Source organism: Coptis chinensis, chromosome 8 (assembly GCF_015680905.1).
Source record: "Coptis chinensis isolate HL-2020 chromosome 8, ASM1568090v1, whole genome shotgun sequence".
NCBI lineage: Eukaryota > Viridiplantae > Streptophyta > Magnoliopsida > Ranunculales > Ranunculaceae > Coptis > Coptis chinensis.
In genome coordinates this window covers 79,382,411-79,405,712 of record NC_141463.1, presented here as the reverse complement: position 1 = coordinate 79,405,712, position 23,302 = coordinate 79,382,411, and the positions used below count along the sequence as shown (strand labels likewise).

The 23,302-nt window shown below is 37.0% G+C and overlaps 1 protein-coding gene and 1 long non-coding RNA gene across 2 annotated transcripts; both read right to left on the bottom strand.

The window, feature by feature from the left end:
* Positions 1 to 1,801: 1,801 nt before the first annotated feature.
* Positions 1,802 to 5,747, bottom strand: LOC147483322 (uncharacterized). The gene is made up of 2 exons (XR_015204599.1): positions 5,560 to 5,747; positions 1,802 to 2,564 (listed from the first exon to the last, which is right to left on the bottom strand). It is a non-coding gene; the product is annotated as an uncharacterized LOC147483322 (long non-coding RNA).
* A 4,301-nt stretch (positions 5,748 to 10,048) lies between these two features.
* Positions 10,049 to 13,840, bottom strand: LOC147483321 (acyl carrier protein 1, mitochondrial-like). Its single transcript, XM_086578031.1, has 2 exons — positions 13,604 to 13,840; positions 10,049 to 10,478 (listed from the first exon to the last, which is right to left on the bottom strand). Exons 1-2 carry the CDS (start codon positions 13,784 to 13,786, stop codon positions 10,302 to 10,304), a joined length of 360 nt encoding a protein of 119 aa, XP_086434157.1. The 5' UTR covers positions 13,787 to 13,840; the 3' UTR covers positions 10,049 to 10,301.
* Between the last annotated feature and the right edge of the window lie 9,462 nt (positions 13,841 to 23,302).

Below are 23,302 nucleotides of genomic sequence, written 5' to 3'. Positions count from 1 at the left end.
TACGAACATTAACCCAAATTTATTGGCGGAAGCAATGAAAAATTAACTCTTATAAGGAGTAGTTAAATGGGTAAATCCAACGGCGCGTACTCGAGGATTTAGAACATCATTTGCCAATAACTAAAAAAAAAAAATATTTAGAAATATATGTAGGCCTAAAGGAATGCCTAAAGATCAAGAATAGTGCTCATTTATCTGTTTCGTCTTCAAAATTAGTAGCCAAGCTATATCCAATAATATAAGCATATGTCATGGTATAAGCTTTTTTGCAAACTTGCAAAGTATCAAGACAATATTACAATTCTAAACATAAATAAGTGCCCTCCAAAAACAAAAAAACTAACACAAACTTTCTACAACTAACAAAACAACAGTTGATATTTCTTAACAATATCCACAACTAACATATGTGCTTTAGCCTTGGACTTTGCTATCCATTTATGTGTTTGCAAAACCACACATTTGTCTTCCCAATCCATACTCTTAAATATTACTCCTGATGCAGGTTTACTACTAAACCTGTCGAATCAAACATAAAATATTCAATTCAGCCAAAACATAAATTAGGAGAAAGAGAACACCCAAGTCCACAACACATGCACATGTACAATTAATCCGATTTTGTCTCTTAAGTATCTTAAGCAATTGGACTAAAACAATATTTGACTAAAACAACTTACCCATCCATGGCGTCTACTGTAGTAGATAAGTAAGACTACAATGAATATAAAACCAAGAGAGCAGAGAGCGAGGACTATGAGTTTAGGGGAAATGGATTTGTGGCTGAATGTGTAAGGATCGATGAGGGAAGAACTTCTACACTTTCACCAAAACAAACTTCAGACGTCAGAACTTCTTCTTTTTTTGTGTTTGAACAATTAAATATCAGTTCACGTGATCTTCCAATGAAAAATGAAATAAACTAAATAAACCGAACAAACAAAATTTAAAATAAGCAGAGACCAAACCAAAATAACATAGCCCATTTCATAAACAAGTGTTTACAATATGTCTTATTTTCAAAGCAATAATGTTACACCGACACACTTATTTAACATTTTAAGTTACTATTTAAATCTACTGATGTGTCAAAAGTCCTAATAAGTGCAAGTTTATACAGCAACAAATTTTTTTTAATAAATAAGACTCTGACCAAGGACACATTTACATTGTGAAACTTTTTCTTGAAGTATGGATGAGATTAGAGATGAAAAAGACACTAGGATTAGTAAAAGATTATTGATCATACTTTCTTGCTTTAGCCACTATTGAGTAAAAAGAATCTATACATACCTTAGATTACTATCGAGGAAGAGAAACTCATAACACGTGCAATCATTACCTATGAAAGTAGTTTACTTGCTTACTTTAACAAGTGAATTTAGATGAGTGATAAATATAATATTCATATCTCATAACTCTAAATAGTTACTAATAATTTTCATAATAATTTAAGTAGGGCCGGGTTCGAAAACTAGTAATCACTTGTAGCAGGATACAACTCCCTAACCATTTTTTTTTTCTTAAAAAAAGGATAATAATAATTGTTTAATGAATTAACCATAGCGTAGCTTACTTGCATTAAACTATTTCAGAATGTCTTAGATTAGATGTAATTAACTATAGCGTAACTTACTTGCATTAAACTATTTCAGAATGTCTTAGATTAGATGTAATAATTTACTTGCATTAAACTATTTCTTATGCTACAATTCAACTGATGTACTAATTTACATGCTGCATCACTTTAAATTGCAGGCCAGGATTGGATAAAAACAATTATGGGCCAGATTATACAACGTAGTCTCAACATATTTTGCTTAGATTAACAACAGAGTTCAAGTCCAATTATTGTCTTATACATGAGACGAGCATAAAACTGAAAAAGAGAGAAACACATGGATGGATTAGCTAGACTCTACTTTGAGACAACATATTGATAATCGACAAAGCAATAGCACTCAATTGAAACAAATCGTTGTTCCTCTTAGTCAATGGAGATTTGGTACCTCTCCTCTCCTTAAACCCTTCTTCACAAGTCACAGGAGTATCCATTGTTGCGCTAATCTCAACATTGGCTTCGTCATAACGCTCAACTTTTATGTCGTCCATAGCAATATTCAGTGAGGAGATGGAGTCCGAATAAAGATCGAAGCAATCCCTCAAACAAGCCTTCACATAAGGTCTAATTGTCCTGGACTTCGATAGCTTTTGAATGTAGGACATGGTATGGCTTGCATTGTATTTGGCCAAGTTCATTGAGATAACTCCAAGTCCACTAAGATTGACCTTATTACTGATATGGACTGCTTCGAAAGTGGTCGTGCAGAAAGTAAAATTTACATTAGGATCACCCTCAGCTGCCTTTCTGCATGTTTGGTCAATGAGATCCTTGCCAAATGCAACATGAAGGAGGAGAAGAAAAGAGAAAGAAAAGAACAAGTGAAAGGGAGTTGTCATTTTTCTTTCTTCTTTTCCTATAGGATGCAAATCTTTCTTACTTGAAATACTTTCTGTTTTTCTTCCAGGTGACTACTATATACTGGTGGTGCAATGGGTCTTTGCTGAAAGTTTGAAAAAAAAGTTATATAAGATCGAATCAATGTAGAGAGAGAAAAATAATGCGAGATAAGAGCGTAGGATGATCTTATCTGGTAGTATGTAAGGTTAGTTTGGTAATTCTTGAATCTTTATATTTCAAAAATCATAGACAAAAATAAAAAGGAAAAGAAAAGGCATGATACTTGTGAAGTTGTGAATTCAAATTACCAAGCAACCAAAAGAGCTTCTTTTCCTTCAAAGCAAGTTCAAAGAGAAATGAGAGGTGAAAAATGCAATCACAGGCTAGAAAGTACCCCTAGAAAATATTGCTACTCTTCTGTTCTTTATTAACGAATGACAAAATCAACAAACAATATTTTTCGTTCTCATATGAGTGAAATGACAGAGGTGGGTCACCAGATTTCCATGGTATGGAAAGGTTTACAAGTTTAATTAAACAAACAAATACGACATTCACACTACTTTTGTGATACTAGAATGTATTATATATATACTGTCACTGTTCTAAAAATCGGTCTAGGCGGCCGCCTTAGGTGGTGCTTAACCGACTTCGCCAGCCTAAGTCATTTAAAAATCAGTGGACCGACTAGAAGAGTCTAAGTGCGACCGATTAAAGCGGGCTAAAGCGGCTTCTAAAGCGGTCCAGTCAAAGTTATTATTTTATTTTTTTGAATGATTATATGTCGAAAATTAAAGGCCCGTGTAGGCTTAAGATTTGAATGAGTTTAAAAAACTAAAGTCTAATATAAATTATATGTCACTATAACAAAGAGTATGTTTTTATATGAATTTGATATTTTTCAACTATTAAACATTTTTGTAATAAGTATCTTTGTTTGTGTTTATTTTTTGAATTATGGTAAATGATTTTCTTCATTTTTTTGTAGTATAGGTGTATATTACTATATATATTAGGAAAAAAAACCGCCTAGGCGCTCTCCCACCGCCTGACTACCGCCTAGCGTTTTTTAGAACACTGCATACTGTCCTCAAACATTAGGCCCACATGGCCACATAGTTGGCCCAATTGCCCAAAAGATGTAGCTTACAAGCATTAATATCAAGACTAATTATTCTTAGAATTACTTTAAGCATTCCTGAATTCCTACAGGTATTTAGTCATTTATTTGTCTCAATTGCTTCAAAATAGTGTGAATAAAACGTTTTTGATACGACAGAAGGAAGAATCTGCATTACACTACCTTTTGGATTAGAGATTACGTTAGTATATTGGCACCTGCAAGGCTGCAAAGTACTAAATCCTGCATAAAAAATAACGTATTTTTCTACTGCTACACCAGGGGGTGAGTTTCAAACCAATGCTTAAAATGCCCTTATGGTATCGCGTGTGTTATCTCCTAATGTTTGGGAACAGGAACAAATTTGGGGTTACTATAAAGTTAACTCATATGATAATATTGATCGACAAGAACATGACAGGCATGCCCTTAGCAATTTCGCACGTAACACTAAGATCCCCATGCACCTCAACAACGTCATAATCCAATTGATCCATACGTTTCTAATTTCTACAACGGTATGGGTGCTTGTTTTGATATAAATCAATTTTTTAATAGGAGATGATATCACTAAGCGAGTAAGTGGATATTTTTTGTGCCAATCCTGTTATTTTTGTTGTATTCTTTTCATTTAAAAATTCCGCGATCCCCAAAAGTTCTAATACCGGAACCTCCATGATTACAGGCTTACAGGTCTATGAATTTCTAAGGAACGGAACAAGAACTGAACAAGTTGTGCATTGCAAGTTTGGATCCCACAGTTACACATCTGTTACTTTGCAGTGTGTATACTGTATAGTCTACTTACCTTCTTTCATCGTTTTATCTTCCCTCTTCTTCGCAATATACTTCCCTATCACTCCCTACTGTACAAGAATCTTCATCTCTCGAACTAAGCACAACCTTAGCGTGTTCCTCCCAAGAAGTATCTTGGCACTAATTACCATTATATTGATAGATTGATTGACTCAATTAGCATCTGTCGGGACAAGTGGTTTGCGTGGATGAATTTCCTTTTATTGCTAACTGAATTAGATAAGATCATACTAACTAACCAGGAAAGAGTCAAGCGGTCCAGACTCCAGATTACTTGGAATCTGTCCCATCTGACATTGAACTGCCAACTTAGTTCAGTGATTTTCGAATACAGGAAGCGGAACCTATATGCTTTTTTTCCCCTGATGATGTGGAGGGAGCCTATGTGCCCTGTCGAATTGTAGCTATGATCTAAAAGTTAAACCAACTAAAAGCAATTAAATATGCTTACTGGTTTCCAGAACTCCTCTGATACCAATTCTTCAGTATCCAATTTGAAGGAAAATAATTTCAGTAGACTACAACTTTAGACATCTAGACATCTAGTAGAGATTTTCTTTGATATATAAATGGAAGTAAACCCAAGACCAGTGCATTTCGTAAGTCTACATATATAGACATCACTGGTGGAGCACGCACTGCACAGAGCAGATGGGCAACACTGTATTGCCATTGAACTTATTGCAGTGAAACCATGTGCCTCACATGAAGTCATGAATCATGAATAATACTCGGTCGACGTATAATGTTGTACTACCTTATCACTTGGATGGGTGAAAACTATATGACAGGGACGGAACCAGGATTCAATGTCTGGGGTGCAAGAGTATATGCAACCCATCTATGTCTTTTAAAAGTAATGTGGAGTCCGCAACCACAACAAAGGAGGGTAACATCAGTTCGTGCATAGGAGAACCGAAACCTAATTTTTGACTGCATACTATCAGCATCGAGTCGAGCAGGATATGGTGTAAATTCGTTCACTAATTCTTGTGGTTTTGATATAACAGTGTCAGTTACTATCTCCATAAAACAGTAAAGTTTTAGACAAAACCATTAGATAGTAGTTTATCATTGACATTTATATGAGAAACAATGCACTAACAAAAAAATACTTCCAGGGAACATAATCAATAATAAGGAAAGCAGAGAAAAAACATACCTAAAAATTTAAAATCCTTCAGAACTTATGACTGAACGTCCCAAGAAAAGGCAACCATTGCTGAGTAGTGGATAGAACAAGCTTGCAGCCAAGAAATAAGATTGGTTTAGGAGAAGAAATGAGAGTGGAGCATTTGGTGATTCAGTAGTAGTAATCCCTTAAAAGTAGGGCAGTTATAAAACGTGTGTGAGATGGATGATGTTCCCTGATAGGCTGATACTGTTGTAAGAATAGCTAGATATGTTCCTACCGAGTAGCGAGTACTGCCACATTGGTACACTACATGTTGATGAAAATACCAAAAAAACACCAAACCAAACACCAAATCGACCAATATTTGGTTCCAGGTTTGGTGCTCTATCAAATCACTCACGCGGTTTTGACGCGCGGTTTTTCCAACACCGCTGGGCTTTCGCTAAATGGGTTTTTATGGCGGTTTTGGCAAAACAAGCGTGGGCTTCAGGCTTCAATGGGCGGTTTTGCCAAAACCGCTGCATCTTTTTTCCGAAAATTAGAACGTGGTGCATAGAACTTGAAAAATTATGAGTTGTGCATAGAAGTTAAGAAATTAACAATTGTGCAATTGAAGAAATTAAGAATTGTAATTCAAAATCGAAAAAATTAAAAAAATTAAAAACCTATGATTATGATTATGTAGTCCAAAATCTATGATTATGATATAATCATATAATATCTAAAATAATCCAAAACCTATCATATTACATCAAATTTATTTAGCTCTCTTCTTACGCCCCTTACCACTCGATCCCTCTCCTCTCTCTATTTGGACGTTCCGAAGCTGCTCCTCTAAGTTCCTAATTTGAGAATTATGATCTTCTCTGTCTGCACGGAGGTTAACTACTTTAGCCTGAAGTTCCTCATATCCCTGATGTTGCTGCGTGTACACTTGTCGTGATATCCTCATATCGCTTTCCGAAGTCTCGGCCATACGCACGTTGATTGATTCGATATATGTCCGAGAATATGCATCCTCTCTTTCTTGGCTATAATGATAGGGCAGGCCCCCTCATCCCATCAAACATAAGAACCCGGTTCTCATATCTTTCTAGAACCTCCTAAAAATCCAAGAAAATACAAGCAGAGTACATATTATATATATAATGAAGAAGATAAATAAAACAATTAAACTCACCATGGTATACCGATCAATACGCTGCTCTAACTCGAGAAACGAAAGCATGAGGCACCTCGAGGAATGGAAATATAAGTAGGCTCCCCATCAGTCCACACACGGCAAACATCCGAGGATTACCGCGCATTACTAATGAGTTTGGATGATATGCATTCGAGAGGGTGGGGTTGAAAATCATGGCGGATGAGGAATACATAGCTCACGTCTCATCCCTTCCAGGCCCACAAACTCGAAGTTGCTAGCTCGACCAATAGGAGGCAACAACGAACCCATGGAGACACGGTTCCACCATCTATAATACTGATCAGCAGTCTACTCAACAACAAAAGAAGACGCATCTGGCCAAGGACCACCACTGGCATGAACTTCATGAACTTGAATTCTACCCCACAACTTTGCCTCACTAACATCTGGCATGGGAGCACATGGAACTCCATAACGTCCAGTCATCTGTCGCCATAGTACCAAACCATATAGTCACGTGCGGCAAACACAACTCTGTGACGTGACAACACACAAGCATGCTGTACAACTGGATCATCAAAGGCAGTAGACAAATGCCAAGGTCTCCACTCAATAGATGACAATGATCTAATATCAATCTGAGCACGAGCCATACAGATATTATTCCTAATATGCCCTTTGTTATGAGTCAAGTGAGGTCCTGACCAACTAGCAAATCTAGGGTGAGTATCAGCAATCATGTCTATGTTAGGACAAAGACATCGAAAGTATTCATAAAACCAAATCTCTAAAAGTCCCGTGAATCCTGCAATCTGAGGACTTCTACTTCGAATGTTTGTGAAGCTTTATCTAACGCCGATATCAATGTGGCATATACCGAGCTACCTGTGTCATAATCTCTCATAGTATGCAAATCGGATACATAAGCATAATATCCGGTCAACCGCGGTAGAATGACCATTGGGAAACAAAACATGCCCAATAAAAACATAAAAAAAAAGCCCTAATATAATCGACAAGACCCTCACTACCCAAGAGAGCGATCCAAAGCTAACTCGCTCGTGTATCAGGGATGCAAGAGGGTTCCATATATGCAGATCTTAATATGAGATAACTTAATCCCGGAAGAATCATAAGCATCCGCACTCCAAATGAGGAAAACTCATAAGCATACTATTCATATTCTCATAATTTGTATGAAAAGGTATCGGTCTCATACCGATACTCAATCCGTGAAATCATAGTGAAGTCTAGTGGTGTGAACCCTAACTCCAAGACAAGGAAAATAAAATGTATGAGTTCTACTCCACCATCTTTCTACTAAAGCTATGACCACGCCCAATCGCCTTTCTCATAATCCAGATCAATCAAAATACCCAAAGGTGTATACAAAATATTATCTCTAATATGTACAAACTCATCCAAACTCCTAATAACCTTCCACCACTCTCTAACACCAAGTAAAGCCGATCTAACCTCGGTAGTCAACAACATGCCGATATTAAAAAAAAATGCGATAAGATAAATAATTAATTGGTCCAACTCAACTAATTAATATTCAAAATATTTAATCAAAACTAATTAATTACCTCGAAAGTATTAGCCATCGTGACTCGACACGTGTTTTGTATCACGTGTAGAAGACACAACTTCCATATCAAGTGCTTCTCCCGGTGCAAATTTCAATCGAAGTCGTTCATCCGATACTCCAAAGACATAGAGATGTCTATATCCGCGACATCCCGGGTTCTTTCTCCCCACCGTCTTCTCCCCACCGTATTCTACTTCCTCGGGTTCTTCTCCCTCATCGCCAATGTCGCCCGATGGTAATCGCTAATCATCATCGTCGAAAGGTTCAAAATGATCCATATCAAATTTTAAGAGTTTAGGTAGTTTTTTTTTTTTTTTAAACTAAGGAGAGGGTTTTATAATTGTGAAAAGAAGTGAAAGTGATGAACGTAGCGGCTTTGGAGCTATTTATATAGAAGTAGCATGCGGTGTTAACACCGCAGCGGTTTTGCTAAAACCGTGGGCTTGGGGTTTGTCGGTTAGTGAAGTTTTTAGCAAAACCGCCAGTTTTATTTTAAGTTTGGCAAAACCAAGAAGTTGGGCTATTTTTTTGATGTTTTTTTTATGTTTTTTTTGTTCAAAATTTTGGTGTTTTTTTGGTTGCTCTGCTAAAGATGCTCTAATAACTTAAGGCCAAATTTCTGCGACCCCTTATATATTTGGGACCAAATGTAGAGTATTACTGGGAATGGACCACACGTCCATCAGTCCATGTACAACAACATTTAACATCCATTTGGTAGGAGTTTGGTTGGATTGTTGGAATGGTTAGAGCGTTGGGCAGTACAAACTGGAGATATTATTTTGGACTACGTCTTTTTTTCTCATTTCTGATGGGTTGATTTTAAAACGAAACCAGCGGCAATCCATTACAAGTTGGTACATAAAATGGTCCAAATCTCTCAGGGCATCTTTACTCCCTAAGGTTTCCCATTCACATTATAAAGAGTGCAATGTCTTTTTTTTTTCGATAATCCTAAATGAGTGCAATGTTTGTTCATCTAGATTCTAGTTCCAATGGTCCCCTGTACCTTTCTAATCGTATCCTACAAAATCTCAAAACTCACATATATGCAAGAGCTACAGGTTGAACAAATGAAATGTTTTAAGGAATGGGGGTCAAAATGAAGTAGCGCGCCTCGTATTAATTTTTCTTTAACTGCTGACCTAATGGCACCTAAGCAGAAACCCATTACTTCTGATTGTATGTACTAACAAAATATTTGTAGATAACAGCAGGACTAGTGGACTACCAACCATGGATTAAGATATCCTGATTTGAGAAATTTAAATGAATCATACTTGAAACCAGAACAGATGAGACTGCTTTCAAACAAGAGTTTTACTTCTTCGATATTTATTCTTGATACAGAATGGATAACATCATTTCTAACGTGCAGGAAAGCAGAGTGGAAAGCTAAATGAGAAAACAAAAACATGAATGTGTATATCATTAATTCGCTAATAGTAGTCCCCTATAATCCAACTTCTACATGTTCATTGAAGAGTTTATTTGTGACAGGAGTTGATCCATGTAAATTAGAACAGTCAAATCTAATTCTGTGGACTTTACTAGAAGAACCAGAATACAAATATTAAGGTAAGATCACATTATGCAATACGCATGAAATATTTTGAACTGCTAGAATTGATTTCAACTGTTGATGAACAACAGGCCAACAGTACACCTAACACGCTCGTACAAACGCGGAAATCGAACAGGATATTGTGTAAAACATATTGATGAAGGGGAGAAAACCCAGGACAGACTGTCAGAGTCATTTAGATGAGGGAAGCACAAGGGAAACCAAATGGAAACAAAATTAAGAAAAAAAAAAGTTGCCACAATGTTTACATCATCATGCATGGAAATCTCAAAGACAACTGTCAAAGCAGATTCAAATTATTTCCCGCCTATCTTCAATTATCTAACTGCTACAACCATCCACAGTCAACAAAAAACTAAAAGAAATCCAACCATCGTCTTCCAAAAGGAGGAGTTTATAAACCACAACACAGTACGAAACTTGATAAAGAAAATATGCTCTTACTTAAACTAACCAGCCATTGGGTGGTTAGAGATGTATTCAATAGCAAGGGTACAGGAGTCAATCTTGTCGGCCTCTTTGTCCGGAATCTCCAACTTGAATTCCTCTTCGAGAGCCATTACTATCTCAACATTGTCCAAACTATCCAAGCCTAGATCTTTCTGAAAATGGACATCTGTAGTCACCTGCAAGTTAAAGAAGTCATTGTCAATGAAAATGGACAGAGCGCAGATGAGCAGGCAGGATCGGAAATAGGTAGACACTATCATTTGATATTTGAAACCCGCCCCCAGGATAAAGAAATCATGAACTACTGAGTTTAAGAAATATTATGGGAAGATCATTATGTGAAAGGGAGTTGACGAAAATTAGGATTTACAATCAGACATTCTGCAAATAATACACCAGCTTTGCTCCAAACATTGCATGTACCCTTTGGTATTTTGCAAAGTAGAATCATACCAGCATCAGAAATCTATTTATATTAACAAGGAAATTCTTAAAGCTATTTCATGTTGACACATTGAAGTGGATCAGTGGATATACATTTTAACACTTTATACACATTAGGAGAAGTCAAAGACTTTGTGTCTAATAACTAGTCTGTTCCATCAGTTCCATCCTCCAATAATTGGAAGTAAACACTAATGTGGTTAAAAAGAAAACTGGGCTTGGAATCATCTAATGGGCCTCTGCTTATAACAATTCCAGTGGTAGTCCAACACTCTTAGAAATTAGAATTGATTTTAAAGTGGCCCATATGTCCAGCCCAATTAGCAATTACAGCTGATTTAAAACTGGCCCGTGTTTCACTTTAAATAAGCCCATTAACTTGTGTGAAACTATTAAGGAGAGAAACCCGAAAGCAGCAGCCACCTCCTTCACCAAAACAGCTAGAGAATAGAAGAAAGTCAGTGAAGACGAGAAGACAGATCGAAGAAGAAGATAGATCTAAGAAGAAATCACACTTTTTCTTCCTTCTCTTTCTTTCAACTTACTTTAGGTCGAAATTCTTAGGCAGATTCAGTATTTCTTCTCATCCATCTCTATTTTCTTTTAAGATTATGTGGGAACACCCTGTGCAGCCATACCGGGCCCGTATCTGTATCGGTATTGTACCCGTGTCACACGGGTACAAGGCATACCGTGCACCATAGCTTTCTTCCTTTTTCTCTCCATTTTAATATTTTCATAACTACTTTAGGATGACCACATCACCTTATTCCAAATTTTGGGATCAGCTCAACAGTCCAAGTAATATTATTTCATTCAAGTCTATCCCAATCCATAACTTATTGTAAATCGATTATTTGAAAAACTAGTTCCCATCACTGGGACACAATAATTCTAACACCCCAGAAGTCCAGATCTTCCATCCATTTATCAGCTTCCTCAAAAGTGCAGAATAGAATTCCAACATAAAAATCTATGTGATGCCTAACTGTGGCGTCAACACTCTATAACGTTTTTGATACACAGGTAGTCTCTACCCATGTAGCGGAGAAAACAGATGTCTTTGCCAGAGCACTCTCCTATCCATGATCTCTAACTTTTTAAATAAGAATCAAAGAATCTTGAGTCATCAAGGCCTACTTATACCACGAAGAGCAGATAAATCATTCTGCTACTCTCAAAGGTCTTCAAAATACAATCATCGAAAGCTGTCCCACTCCACTCCTTGAGATGCCTAACCCACAAAAAAAAATGGTTTTTTATCACGATGACCTCATGCATCTCAAAAAAAAATTCTCAATATGTTGCTTCTTTCTTTATTCTGATGGGGCCAAAAGAAAACCAAACCTCTAAGAGAAAGCCCAATGAGGCCCAAGATGCTATATTCTCTTGTGCAAACCAAATACACGTAAGCACACTTTGTGTCACAAAAGGGTTGTCACAGATCGTGCCAAAAGGGGGGCTAGGTCATCGCTAACAGTAACCCAATCGTTTTGGTTTCCTTGACTTCAAAGTTCCAGGACGGATTTCATTTATTATAATCTCCTTGAAGAGACGTCAGTAATTGATACAGATAGCAAATCCCTACTTTACGTCACTAATCCTTGCCATTGCAAGGGAAATAGCATCTATCACCCAATCTTTTAGATTCCTTCAAACCAAAGGTCCCAAAATGGATTGATATTGTTTTTGAATAATTATATTGACGATATGCTATTTCGTACAAAAACTAGAAAACAGAGATGGGTATCCAATGTCAGGAGATTCACCTGACCAAGTTTCCACCAAAGACAGAAGCATGTCACTCCTACAAAATCCAACTCCATTGAAGACCAGCAACACTTACAATACTAATAGCAATAAAGAATTCTGACCTGACCACTCAGCAACCAAGGTTGCTAGACCGAAATCAAGACACTGCAACCCTTCTTCCAAGGGCACTGCCTTTACTTGCCAAAAAACACTCTATGCAGTGTTTAAAAAACGCATAGAGATGCACGCCTAGGGGCCCTTCTTTGGTCGAAAAAAGCCTTGAGGCTACACCCTCAGAGGCAAAATAATTCAAGACCCTTAAAACTACTTATTAGAGTCAATTCTACTTTTTTCCCCTCCCAAAATGAAATGGACTACAAGTTCCGGGTAGAAAAGTCGATTATCTTAAAAACTAGTTCCCATCACCTGGACACACAATTATAACCCCCGATTTTCCGTCCATCTATAGACTTCCTCAGAATTGCTAGATAGAATTATAACATATAAATCCATGTGATGCCTCCCCGTGACGTCTACATCTACAACGCTTTTGATACACAGGTAGTATGCCCATAGACCAGAATGGTCTATTGGTCTCTAAAATTAAATTATCCAAATTGCCCAACTCCACTCCTTGAAATGCCAAACCCACAGAATTACAAATTCTTGATCACAACGATCTCATGCATCTCAACAAAAATTCCACATGTTGCTTGTTTCTTTGTTCTGATGGAGCCAAAAGAAAACCAAATTTCTAAGAGAAATGACAATGAGGACCCAGGTGTCGACTAGCAAAGTCGGTAAAACCTTTGGGTGATGATACCAGAGGTCTGGGGCTCGAACCATGCCAGCATCAAAGAGTTACTGATCTCATTTTGGTATCTTTGACTCCAAAGTTCCAAGACGGATTTTCATTAATTATAATCTCCTAGAAGAGACGTCTAAATAGCAAATCCCTATTTACATCACTAATCCTTGCCATGGAAGAGGCTATAGCATCTATCACCTAATATTTTTATGTGCATTCCAAGCATGGTGAAAAAGTAAACAATGAAGAAACAATTAGCACTACAACTAGATCTGAAATTTAGTTACAGAGACAGACCTGAGATGGGTCAACTTTGGGGAAACTTTTAACAACAGAAAGAACTCTATCAATTACTTCTTCTTTGTCCAGATGATCGTCATGTGATGACATCCAACGGTTCAATCTGCTCTTCGTCACATTCTGTTTTGTTACAGCTGGTAATACTCGAATGTGCCCCAGTATCGCTGCTCTCAACGCCATCCGCACACACTCTTTCTCCTATTTCTCTCTCGTTGGAAACAAATTATTTATGTCATTCCAATATACCGGCATGCCAACATTGTTAAAGTATCGTCCCGGGTCACGATATTTATGATGTTACTAGCTATACCACTTTCGAGTCCTAAAATGTGCCACATAGGCATTTTAGCAGCCCAGCCATATTTAGCAGCCCAAAACAAAAAAACTATTCCAATCACACATTTTAGCATGTGTTAAATTCGGGAGACAGACGACAGAGACTCTGCCATCTGTATAGGGCAGTTACTAAAAAAGCGAATTTCTTTCTCTTTTCCACTCTTCCACTCCTACCACTCAAACAAATCCTCACTCCTCCACTCAAACAAATCTCTCTCTTTCTCACTCACTCGGCCTCCTCACTCAAAGGTAACATTAAAATGACAATTTTCATTCTTGAATTGTTAATTATTTATTGAATGTTTGAATTGAATTGTTAAGTGTTTATTGAATGCTTGAATGTTAGAATGTTGAATTGGAATTTATGTTAGAATGTTAGAATGTTGAATTGGAATTGATGTTAGAATGTTAGTTTGAAATGGTGTGAAATTATGCGTGATTGGAATTGATATTAAAATGTTAGAAGTGTTGTTTGAATTGAAGTTAAGAGGATATTATTGATTAAATTGCAGGTGCCATGCAAAATGAGTAACAAGGGTAAACGATTTTTCGGTCGAAAATCAGTTACTAGATTGACAAATGAGTCGACGTTAACACTAAACGCCGATGAGAATGAAAACGAAGGCTATAATTTGGAAAACCCTCCAGTAATTGAATTTCCGGACCCAGTCGATCTACTAACACATGTTACATTGGCTAGAAACCCGGAAACTCACATCTCTCATCGTGTAAATATGGTAAGCATTTGATCGTTAAATTTGATTTCTTTAACATCATAATTTGTATTTACTTTAATTTTAATGAGTAAATATTTTGAATAAATGTTTAGGGAGGGAGGGGGGAGATGAAATTACGATGTTGTTGGGCATCCGTGAACAATTGGTGGAAGATAATGGTTGCCAAAGGAGATTGTTTTGGAGGCATAAGAAATGAAATTTTACAATCTCCGTTTGGGTCATTGTTTCGATGTGGTTATCAAAACGCCGACCTTGGTTTGATATACGCTTTGATCGAGCGGTGGTGAGACACAACTCACACTTTCCACTTTCCACAAGGCAAGATAGGCATCACTCCAATGGATGTTACTATGCTCACGGGAATGAGTGTAGGAAGGGGAATGGCCATTATATTTGGAGAAGGTCGGTTCGCGACTTTTGATTATGCCCAACTAAAATGGCCGAATATAAGGCCGGAGCATTGGGCTAAAGGTGGTATCAAACCTTCCTTTTTTGTGAATGAGTTCATGGAGAAGACGAAAGAGAGTGACGAAGGTTGGTGCCCGATGAGTAATAATCGGGAGAGATATTTGAGAGCATTCTATTTTTACTTAATCACGCAGTGTTTCTTCCCCACGGGTGATAGTTCATTGAGATTATGTTGGATAGAGTGTTTGGTTTGGTTAGATTACATGCATCAGTATGATTGGGGTGGTGCTATGTTTGGAGCTTTGATTTACGTATTGGATCATGCATGTTAAGTCACAGCTAATGTTGCGGATGGTCAATGTGGTGGCTTCACCCCTCTTTTACAAGTAAGTTTTAAATTTTTAGTATTATAACTTTATGATAGTATTATAATTTTTAAATTTCGAACAAGTTTGATTTTGATATTTGTTTTTATAATAGTATTGGTGGCATGAGTACGTACCTACCATGGCTCCTCTTCTGAGACCGAACATGGACTATGATATCGTCCCACGGATTAGAGCATGGATGAATGAATTTAAAGATCGCTGAAGTGGTCGAGGACCCACAACATTCACTTAGATTGTAACCAACTCGAGACTAGGTTGACATTGGCGATACAGTGGACACCATGGTTTCATACTCGATATATGCAATTAAATGTTGATGATGTGGAGGGAGATACCATGGATGATGTTTGGTTACATGAGGCAATTCACCATGTATGTCGCTTAGATAATCTTACAATGCTTGAATCATCTTTGAGTTTGGAGATATCATCGCGGTGGTACAGGCGATAGGTGTTGGCACCAAATCGTTGGGACACCTTTCATCCCAAAATGAGCCAGTCAGTGGAGGTCCTATCTTAGAATGCATGAAGACTTGTGGCCACACGCTTCTCTATATTTAGATGTGAATGGTGACTACGATAGTTACTGGGATCGCGTCTCAAGTGGTCCTATATTGCCTGCTAACATGTACAGAGCTGCTAACATGGACTTTGTGGGATATAAGGCTATTAGAAGTGATTTGCGTCCCACACCCTGTTGAGCCCTACTCTTCATCTCAAGGTCCTTACGAGGCTCTTGTTCCAACTCCTTCTGATCCGGATAACCCATGGAGCTATGGCATAGTTACATCTCAAGGAATGCATGTCGCCATACCTATACCTCATGTTGATCAAAGTTATCTTCCGAACCTTGTCCCGGATTTGATTAATCGTAGATGAGGTTAGTATTTGGTTTATATTTTGAAACTTGAATTATATTTGGTTTATAGTGATGATTTTTCTTAAAGTTTTTGATTTTTTTGTAGGCAACACTTAGAGCGCGATGTGCCGAGTCACAACTAATAATGCATGGGATACACGATTTGGTTATGACTACGACCGACGAATACTATCATTATTTGGTGGCCGAGCGAGAAGAGAAGCAAAAGTCACATTATAGAGTCGCAGAGTTAGAAGCGCAGATTCTAGAAATGACATTGCGAGAATCACGGCGAGGGAGTAAATCAAAGAAGAGGCAACCTGGCGAGGGTTCTTTTTCGAAATTTTTTTTTTTTTTAAATGTTTGTATTGATTGATGTTTGTATGGATTATGTTTAATGAATGAATTGAATGATGTTTTTTTTAATGAATGAATTTTGGTTATTTAAATGGATGTGTGGATTGTTGAGTTGTGAAATGAATGATAATGGATTGTGGAGTGAGTGGAATAGAATGAATGGAGTGGAATGGATATGAATTTGTATATGAAAAGAAGAATAAGATTTCTCAGTTTTTGCGTCTGCCAGGTACAGACGGCAGAGTGTCTGCTGTCCGTCCATTTAATTAAAACGGGAGACAGACGACATAATTTCTGTCGTCTGTACATAAATAACCAACAGACAGCAGAATATATGTCGTCCGTATCCCAGAACTTATTATGGCAGCTGCTAGCAAAGGTCTTAACTTTGGTTGAGTTTTTGACTCCTTCCAAATTTAAGGCCCTTTTAGCAGCCCCATTGGAATGCCATTTTTGTGGTTGGGGTGCTATATTTGACTTTAGCATCCCATATAGCCCCCCATTGGACTTGGTCTAAGTGAACCATCAATGTCGGGGGTTGTATACCATACACATGTATACTTAACTAGATTTCATACCCTTTTTCAATGAAATGATTTTTTTTTTTGCTAAACATTTTGAATTTACTTAAAAGGGGAGGGATACGCCCACTCCCAGGCCACTCCATTTCATAGCCACCAATATCCCAAGATCATCTCGAAATCTTACTATGGAAATTAAAATAAAAGTAAATAAAGAAAAAATAAAAGAAACCCTTCATCTCGCCCAACAGCAGCAAAAAGCAAAACAAAATTCAACACCAGCAAAACGAAATTTAACACTGGCAAAAAGCAAAATCAAATGAAAACAAAACAACAAAATAAAACAAAACATAATTAAAACAAAAAGAAACCCTTTGTCTCTACCAACCCTAGCAAAAACGAAAACAAGTTTGACAAACATAACCACTCCAAATTCAAATTCTCAAACCAAACCAAATTCTCTACTCACGAAATAGAGTTCAAGCTACATTGTTGTCTTCAGGTTTCCGACAAAAAAAAAATTCGGGTTTCGCAGTTTGCATTGTTGTTGTTTTTTTGCATTGCTCTAGTTTTTGTTGTTTTGATTATGTAAATGTATTAAATTCAGACCCATTCATTAATAAAGTTATTATTGTTTGGAGAGTGTTGAAATTGGGACTTGGACCGGGAGCTTATTACAAATTGAATTGGTGTTTGGATGGGAGGAAATTGTATATGATTGATTGTATTAGTATTTGATTTGTTTAAGCTATTGAAAAATATGTCAGAACTAAAAATGGCCTGCAGTGGCCTATCAGTGTACTGAAAATGGCCAGCTGAGTACTTGAATAAACTCCCAAGATAATCGATAGGCCACCGCAGCCCTTTTCAATTGATTGATTCAGTTCATTGGGGTTTTAATAGTTATTGCTATTAGTTTTGGGTTTAGTCTTTTGAAATTTGGATATTTTTTTTGCTAGCAGTTCTTCTATTTTATTCAGGCTCTAGTTGATTTGTTTTGTGCTCATCCATTTATCAGGTAATTTTGTCTTATGCTTTTTTCTTTAATCTTTACCCCATATTTAATTGTTATTTTGGTGATGCAAACTTTGTTTTAGAAAGTGGGTGTATGGTATTGCTAGTTTAGTTATTTCGGTGATGCAAATTTGGTTTTAGGAAGTGGGTGTATGACATTGCTAGTTTAACTGAAAACTAATTGTATATGGGTTATTTAGTGTCAATGTTGTCCATAAATTATTTTTTGTCAATTGTATATGGGTTATTTACTGTCAATGTTGTCTATAAATTTTGAAGTCTGTCTAAGTATTAGGTGTGAAATTTGTTTGTTCTGTATTTTTTGTTTTGATTTAGTATGAAGGTATTGAAAACAATTATAAAGTTACACTGAGGTACTTGATATCCATGCATGTTATTTATATTGAAATGGGATTGTTATGATTACACTATCTATTGTGAATTTGGTTCAGTGTGTGCATTGTCATGACTTGATTTTCGTTGGTGGTTATATTGCATTGTCATGACTAAGTTTGCGAATGAAAAATGAGGTTTCCTTGTGTTATATAGTCAGTTCCTTTTGCCAAAGACGATCAATCCTATTTTTGGTTTTGGGTTTTTTATTAATTGAATTAGGAGTAGAATATACATATCACAGGGAAACTCAGAAAAGAACTTTTGAATTCATACAAAGAAGGAATTGTTGTCATTTTCCTAAGACGACAACTACTTTTTAAATTACCTTGTTACTAATATTTGTTTATTACTATTTTTTTGTAGTAATAATGGCTCTTCGATCAAAGAATGTGAAGAGTGTAGCGAAAACCATCTACACAGGTGCTAAGAAATTGCTTAGTGGCGGCAGTAGTAGTTCGGGTCGTGCTGACCTGCCTGAGAAAAAAAGAGGAAGGGAAACGTTGGTATCCGCCCGTAGAGGGGATCGAGAAGCCATCGATCCGAGTAATGTAGTAGGTGTAGGTGATTTAGAGGTAGTAGAAAAAAATAAAAGAAGAAGGAAGAAAGAAATAAGGGCTCCTATTGTAGATGAGGACGTAGATTTAGATTTAGATTTAGATAAGGATATAGATGAGGATGAGGATGTCGATGTAGTTCTTACTTAGAATTTAGATGGTGGTGATAGTGAAGAGGAGGATGATGATGGTGATGAGGAAGGGGAAGAGGAAGGGGAAGGGGAAGGGGAAGAGGAGGATGTTGATGGTGATGAGGAAGAGGAAGCGGAAGGGGAAGGGGAAGAGGAGGATGGTGAAGAGTTTGGTGATGACGATGAGGAGGGGGATGAAAAGGATGACGATTTGGAGGAGGTTGACTACGATTTGTAGGAGGATGACAATAAGGAAGATGATGAGGAGGAGGAGGAGGAAGCGGTGGAGGAAACAATGGATGCACCGGTGGTACGTCATGTTCAAACTTTTGTGAGAAAATCAAAGAAAGACAAGGAGTACCAACTAGGCACATATGGTGGTGGCCTTACTAGAGTGCAAGAACGTGTCAAGCACCAGCTTTTGTATGACTATGTTGTGCACATTGCTCGCGATGCTTGGGAGGGGCAGGTAATATTAATATTAATTAGTACTTCAATTTTTATTTTTTTTACGAAATTAAATCTTCTCCTCATTGACTCTTTGTTGTCTTTATTGTTTTAGGATCGCGGAGTTTTGAAGTGTGGTCAGCACCTAACCAAGTTAACTCAATGGAATCTGGAGTCAGAATTTAAAAACTATCCTAGATTTGAAAACGAGCTCAGAAGGACGGGTTTGTATGATCTCGTGATGGGAGTATACGAGTATCAGGATTCAGTGTTGGTCTCTGCGTTTGTGGAGAGGTGGCATCCGGAGACCAACACATTTCATATGCTGTTTGGGGAGATGACTATCATTTTGGATGATGTCTTCTAACTCCTAGGAGTCTCGATAAAAAAGGAAGAGTCGCGGCAAGGAACATTGATATGAAGTTGGAACAAACTCGTAACATTCTTTAATCAATTTCTTAATATATCGTTGGGAGCGATTAAAGAGGAGTTGGAAGCCACCACTTCATATCAAAAGTAAAGTTACAATTCTGAAGCATCACATGGTCGGAAGGTGCATGATAATCGTGATTAAACTAAAAGGGGGTATGAAGAAGGCGTCGACTTTGATAGAGGTACAAATCTTTGTCGCCGAGGTTATTTATTATTCTTTTTGGATGAACTCTCTTCCCCGACAAGTCCGGGACTGCTTTACTTTTGTTACTTGAGGTTGTTGTTGAAGTTTAGCGAGATCAATGAGTATGTGTGGGGCTGCCACAGGTGGCAAAGTGAAAGGCATTTCAGGCTATTTCACTCAGGTAAATATTTAGTATTTTAATTTATATGTTAACCTTTTATCTCCTCTATCTTATTAGTATTTTAATTGTGTGTGTATATAAATCTAGACGTGGATCTACGAGTACTTCCCATGCTTCAGGCCAATCCCCAAACCTGGAGTATGAGTTGACCCAGCCTCTAGTGATGTCGTAGGCACTCAATTGCCGCTCCGCACTATGTTAACACAAAACATGCATTGCAGTGTTTTCGAAAATTTCTTGATGAGACAACTTGTTTGATGGTAAGTATATGAGCTTGTTTAATATTTTATTGATTAATTGATAGTTGGAGTATGTGATTACTGATTTATTTTCTCATATAACAGGTTGAATGGTGGCCCTACAATAATGTTAGAGCTTTACGCCCGGTGGATGATATTGTTTATTTTGAGGGCTTTATATGCTATTTTGGTGTCGTAGAGCTTTATGCTGCTTGTAGGGCGGTCCGTCAGTTGGGTCACCTGCAGCTTATACCCGCCAATCCTCCACAGCCAAATGTCGCGATGAGAACTACCAACGGATGCGGGTACGAGGTCAAATGGAATCTTGCTTCGGCATATTGGACCACCTGGGAGAATCATGTGATCCAACCCCAAAATCGAGGACCCCCGGCAAGTTATCCATGGGAGTGTGAGTTTGGCTACATGGAATGGTATGAAATGAATACTTACATTCGAATAATAAATCCTCAGCTTCCTATTCATTTCTCCTTTCAAACATTTCCTAGTTCCCTAGGAACTCCACTGGTGAGTTTTGTGCTTTTAGAATTGTAGTTCTGCTCTTTTAAAACTATATATGTTAAATTAGGTTTGCATTTATTTTTATAAAGCAACATTCTCGACGAAACTACTCTCATGCTTGAGAAAGGTCTGCAATTGGGTGGGCCTGTGATTCCTGAGGAAGCAAGGAGATTGTTCCACGAAGCGGAAAACTTAAGCCGTTGCAAGTTTATTGGTGGGCGTTACAGTCGTGATCATGTCTAAAGTTGGAGCTTTGAAGTTGGATTAGGGTTTTGTATATAGATTAGGGTTTGGTTGGATTAGGGTTTGAAGTTGGAATTTGAAGTTTAAATTTATATGTTTGAAGTTATTTTATATGAATTTCGAATTTGAATATGAAAATGTGCGTTTGAATTTGAAGTTGAATTTGAATATGAATTTGAACGTGAATTTGAGTTTGAGTTGGAATATGGTTTGATGTATATAATATGATTTGATTTTGAACGTGAATTTGAGTTTAAATTTGAATATGGTTGTATGTATATGAATATGAAGTTGAAGTTATGTGCGTATATGAATTTGGTTTGGATATGAAATGAACTAAATCAAATAGTAAATTTGCTTTGATTTTGGTCCAAATGACCCACCCAGGTCGTACATCACCATAGAAAACAATCCCCACATACCGTTCATAGACAAAACTGGCCTTAACGACCTCTGCAGATCATTGGCCTATAGAGCCAAACGATCTGATGGGGTCGTTTAGGTCTACATTGAAGCGGTCTGAAGAGGTCGTTTATAGTGATTCCTAGCGGTCTGGCAAGATCGTTTAGAGTGATTTTGAGTGGTCTGACAAGATCGTTTAGAGTGAAATTCAAATTCCGCGTCAAATTCATATTCAACGTCAAATTCATATTCAAATGTCAAATTCAACATCAAATTCATATTCAAATTCAACGTTAAATTCATATTCAAACGTCAAATTCATATTCAAATGTCAAATTCAACAACGTCAAATTCAAATTCAAACGTCAAATTCATATTCAAAACGTCAAATTCAAATTGAATGTCAAATTCATATTCAACGTCAAATTTATATTCAAATGTGAAATTCAAATTCAAATTCAAACGTCAAATTCAAATTCAACGACAAATTCATATTCAACGTCAAATTCATATTCATATTCAAACGTCAAATTCAAATTCAAACGTCAAATTCATAACGAAACCCTAATCTATATACAAAACCCTAATCCCTAATCCCTAACCAAACCTTAATCTATATACAAAACCCTATTGGTTAGTGAGTTTAGGGTTCAACAACCAATCAAGATTGCAAAATTGTAAAAATTGAGCTGGTGTCAGCTTTTGTCAAAAATGAGCTGGTGCCACCTTTTGTCAAAAATGAGCTAATAAAACCTTTTGTATACACCTAATTAAACCAAAACCATCAAGCCAATGCCCACACCAATGGAATTTTCTATAGAACTTACAAATCAAAACATGCATAAAGCAACATTAGATAACATTACGCAACAAAATACGTACAAGCACTAATTACAAATTTATATCAAAAACATATCTGAAGATGTCTTACTTACATGAACAAACAACATTAGACATCTCTTACATCAACAGACAAAATAGAGATCTCTTACATCAACAGACAACAGAATTTACATACATCAAACACCTAATTAAGGGTGTTTCTTCAAAACCATCCAGCCAATGCCGACACCAACCAACAAACTCACAATTGAAAACAACACAATTTTGGCAGTAAAAATATTTTTCTTCATTGAATCATTTTCCTTCTTCAATTTTTCAATACTCTGTAATAGTTTCTTTTCCCTTCTCCGCATACGACTAATATTTCTCTGACATCGATCATTAAGTATCTCCAACGTTTCATTGCAACGTTGAAAATCACTTAATGTATTAGTGCGACTCGGCACATTAGTGAACCGCAGCTCGTCAAGATGGGACCAAGCTTCAGGTGAGATGTGGCTACACT

Excerpts from the sequence above, each read along its gene's own strand:
- LOC147483321 (XM_086578031.1), bottom strand. The coding sequence starts at position 13,786 with ATGGCGTTGAGAGCAGCGATACTGGGGCACATTCGAGTATTACCAGCT. Across the intron at positions 10,479-13,603 it reads CCAAAGTTGACCCATCTCAG|GTGACTACAGATGTCCATTT; the intron begins GTCTGTCTCTGT and ends TTTAACTTGCAG.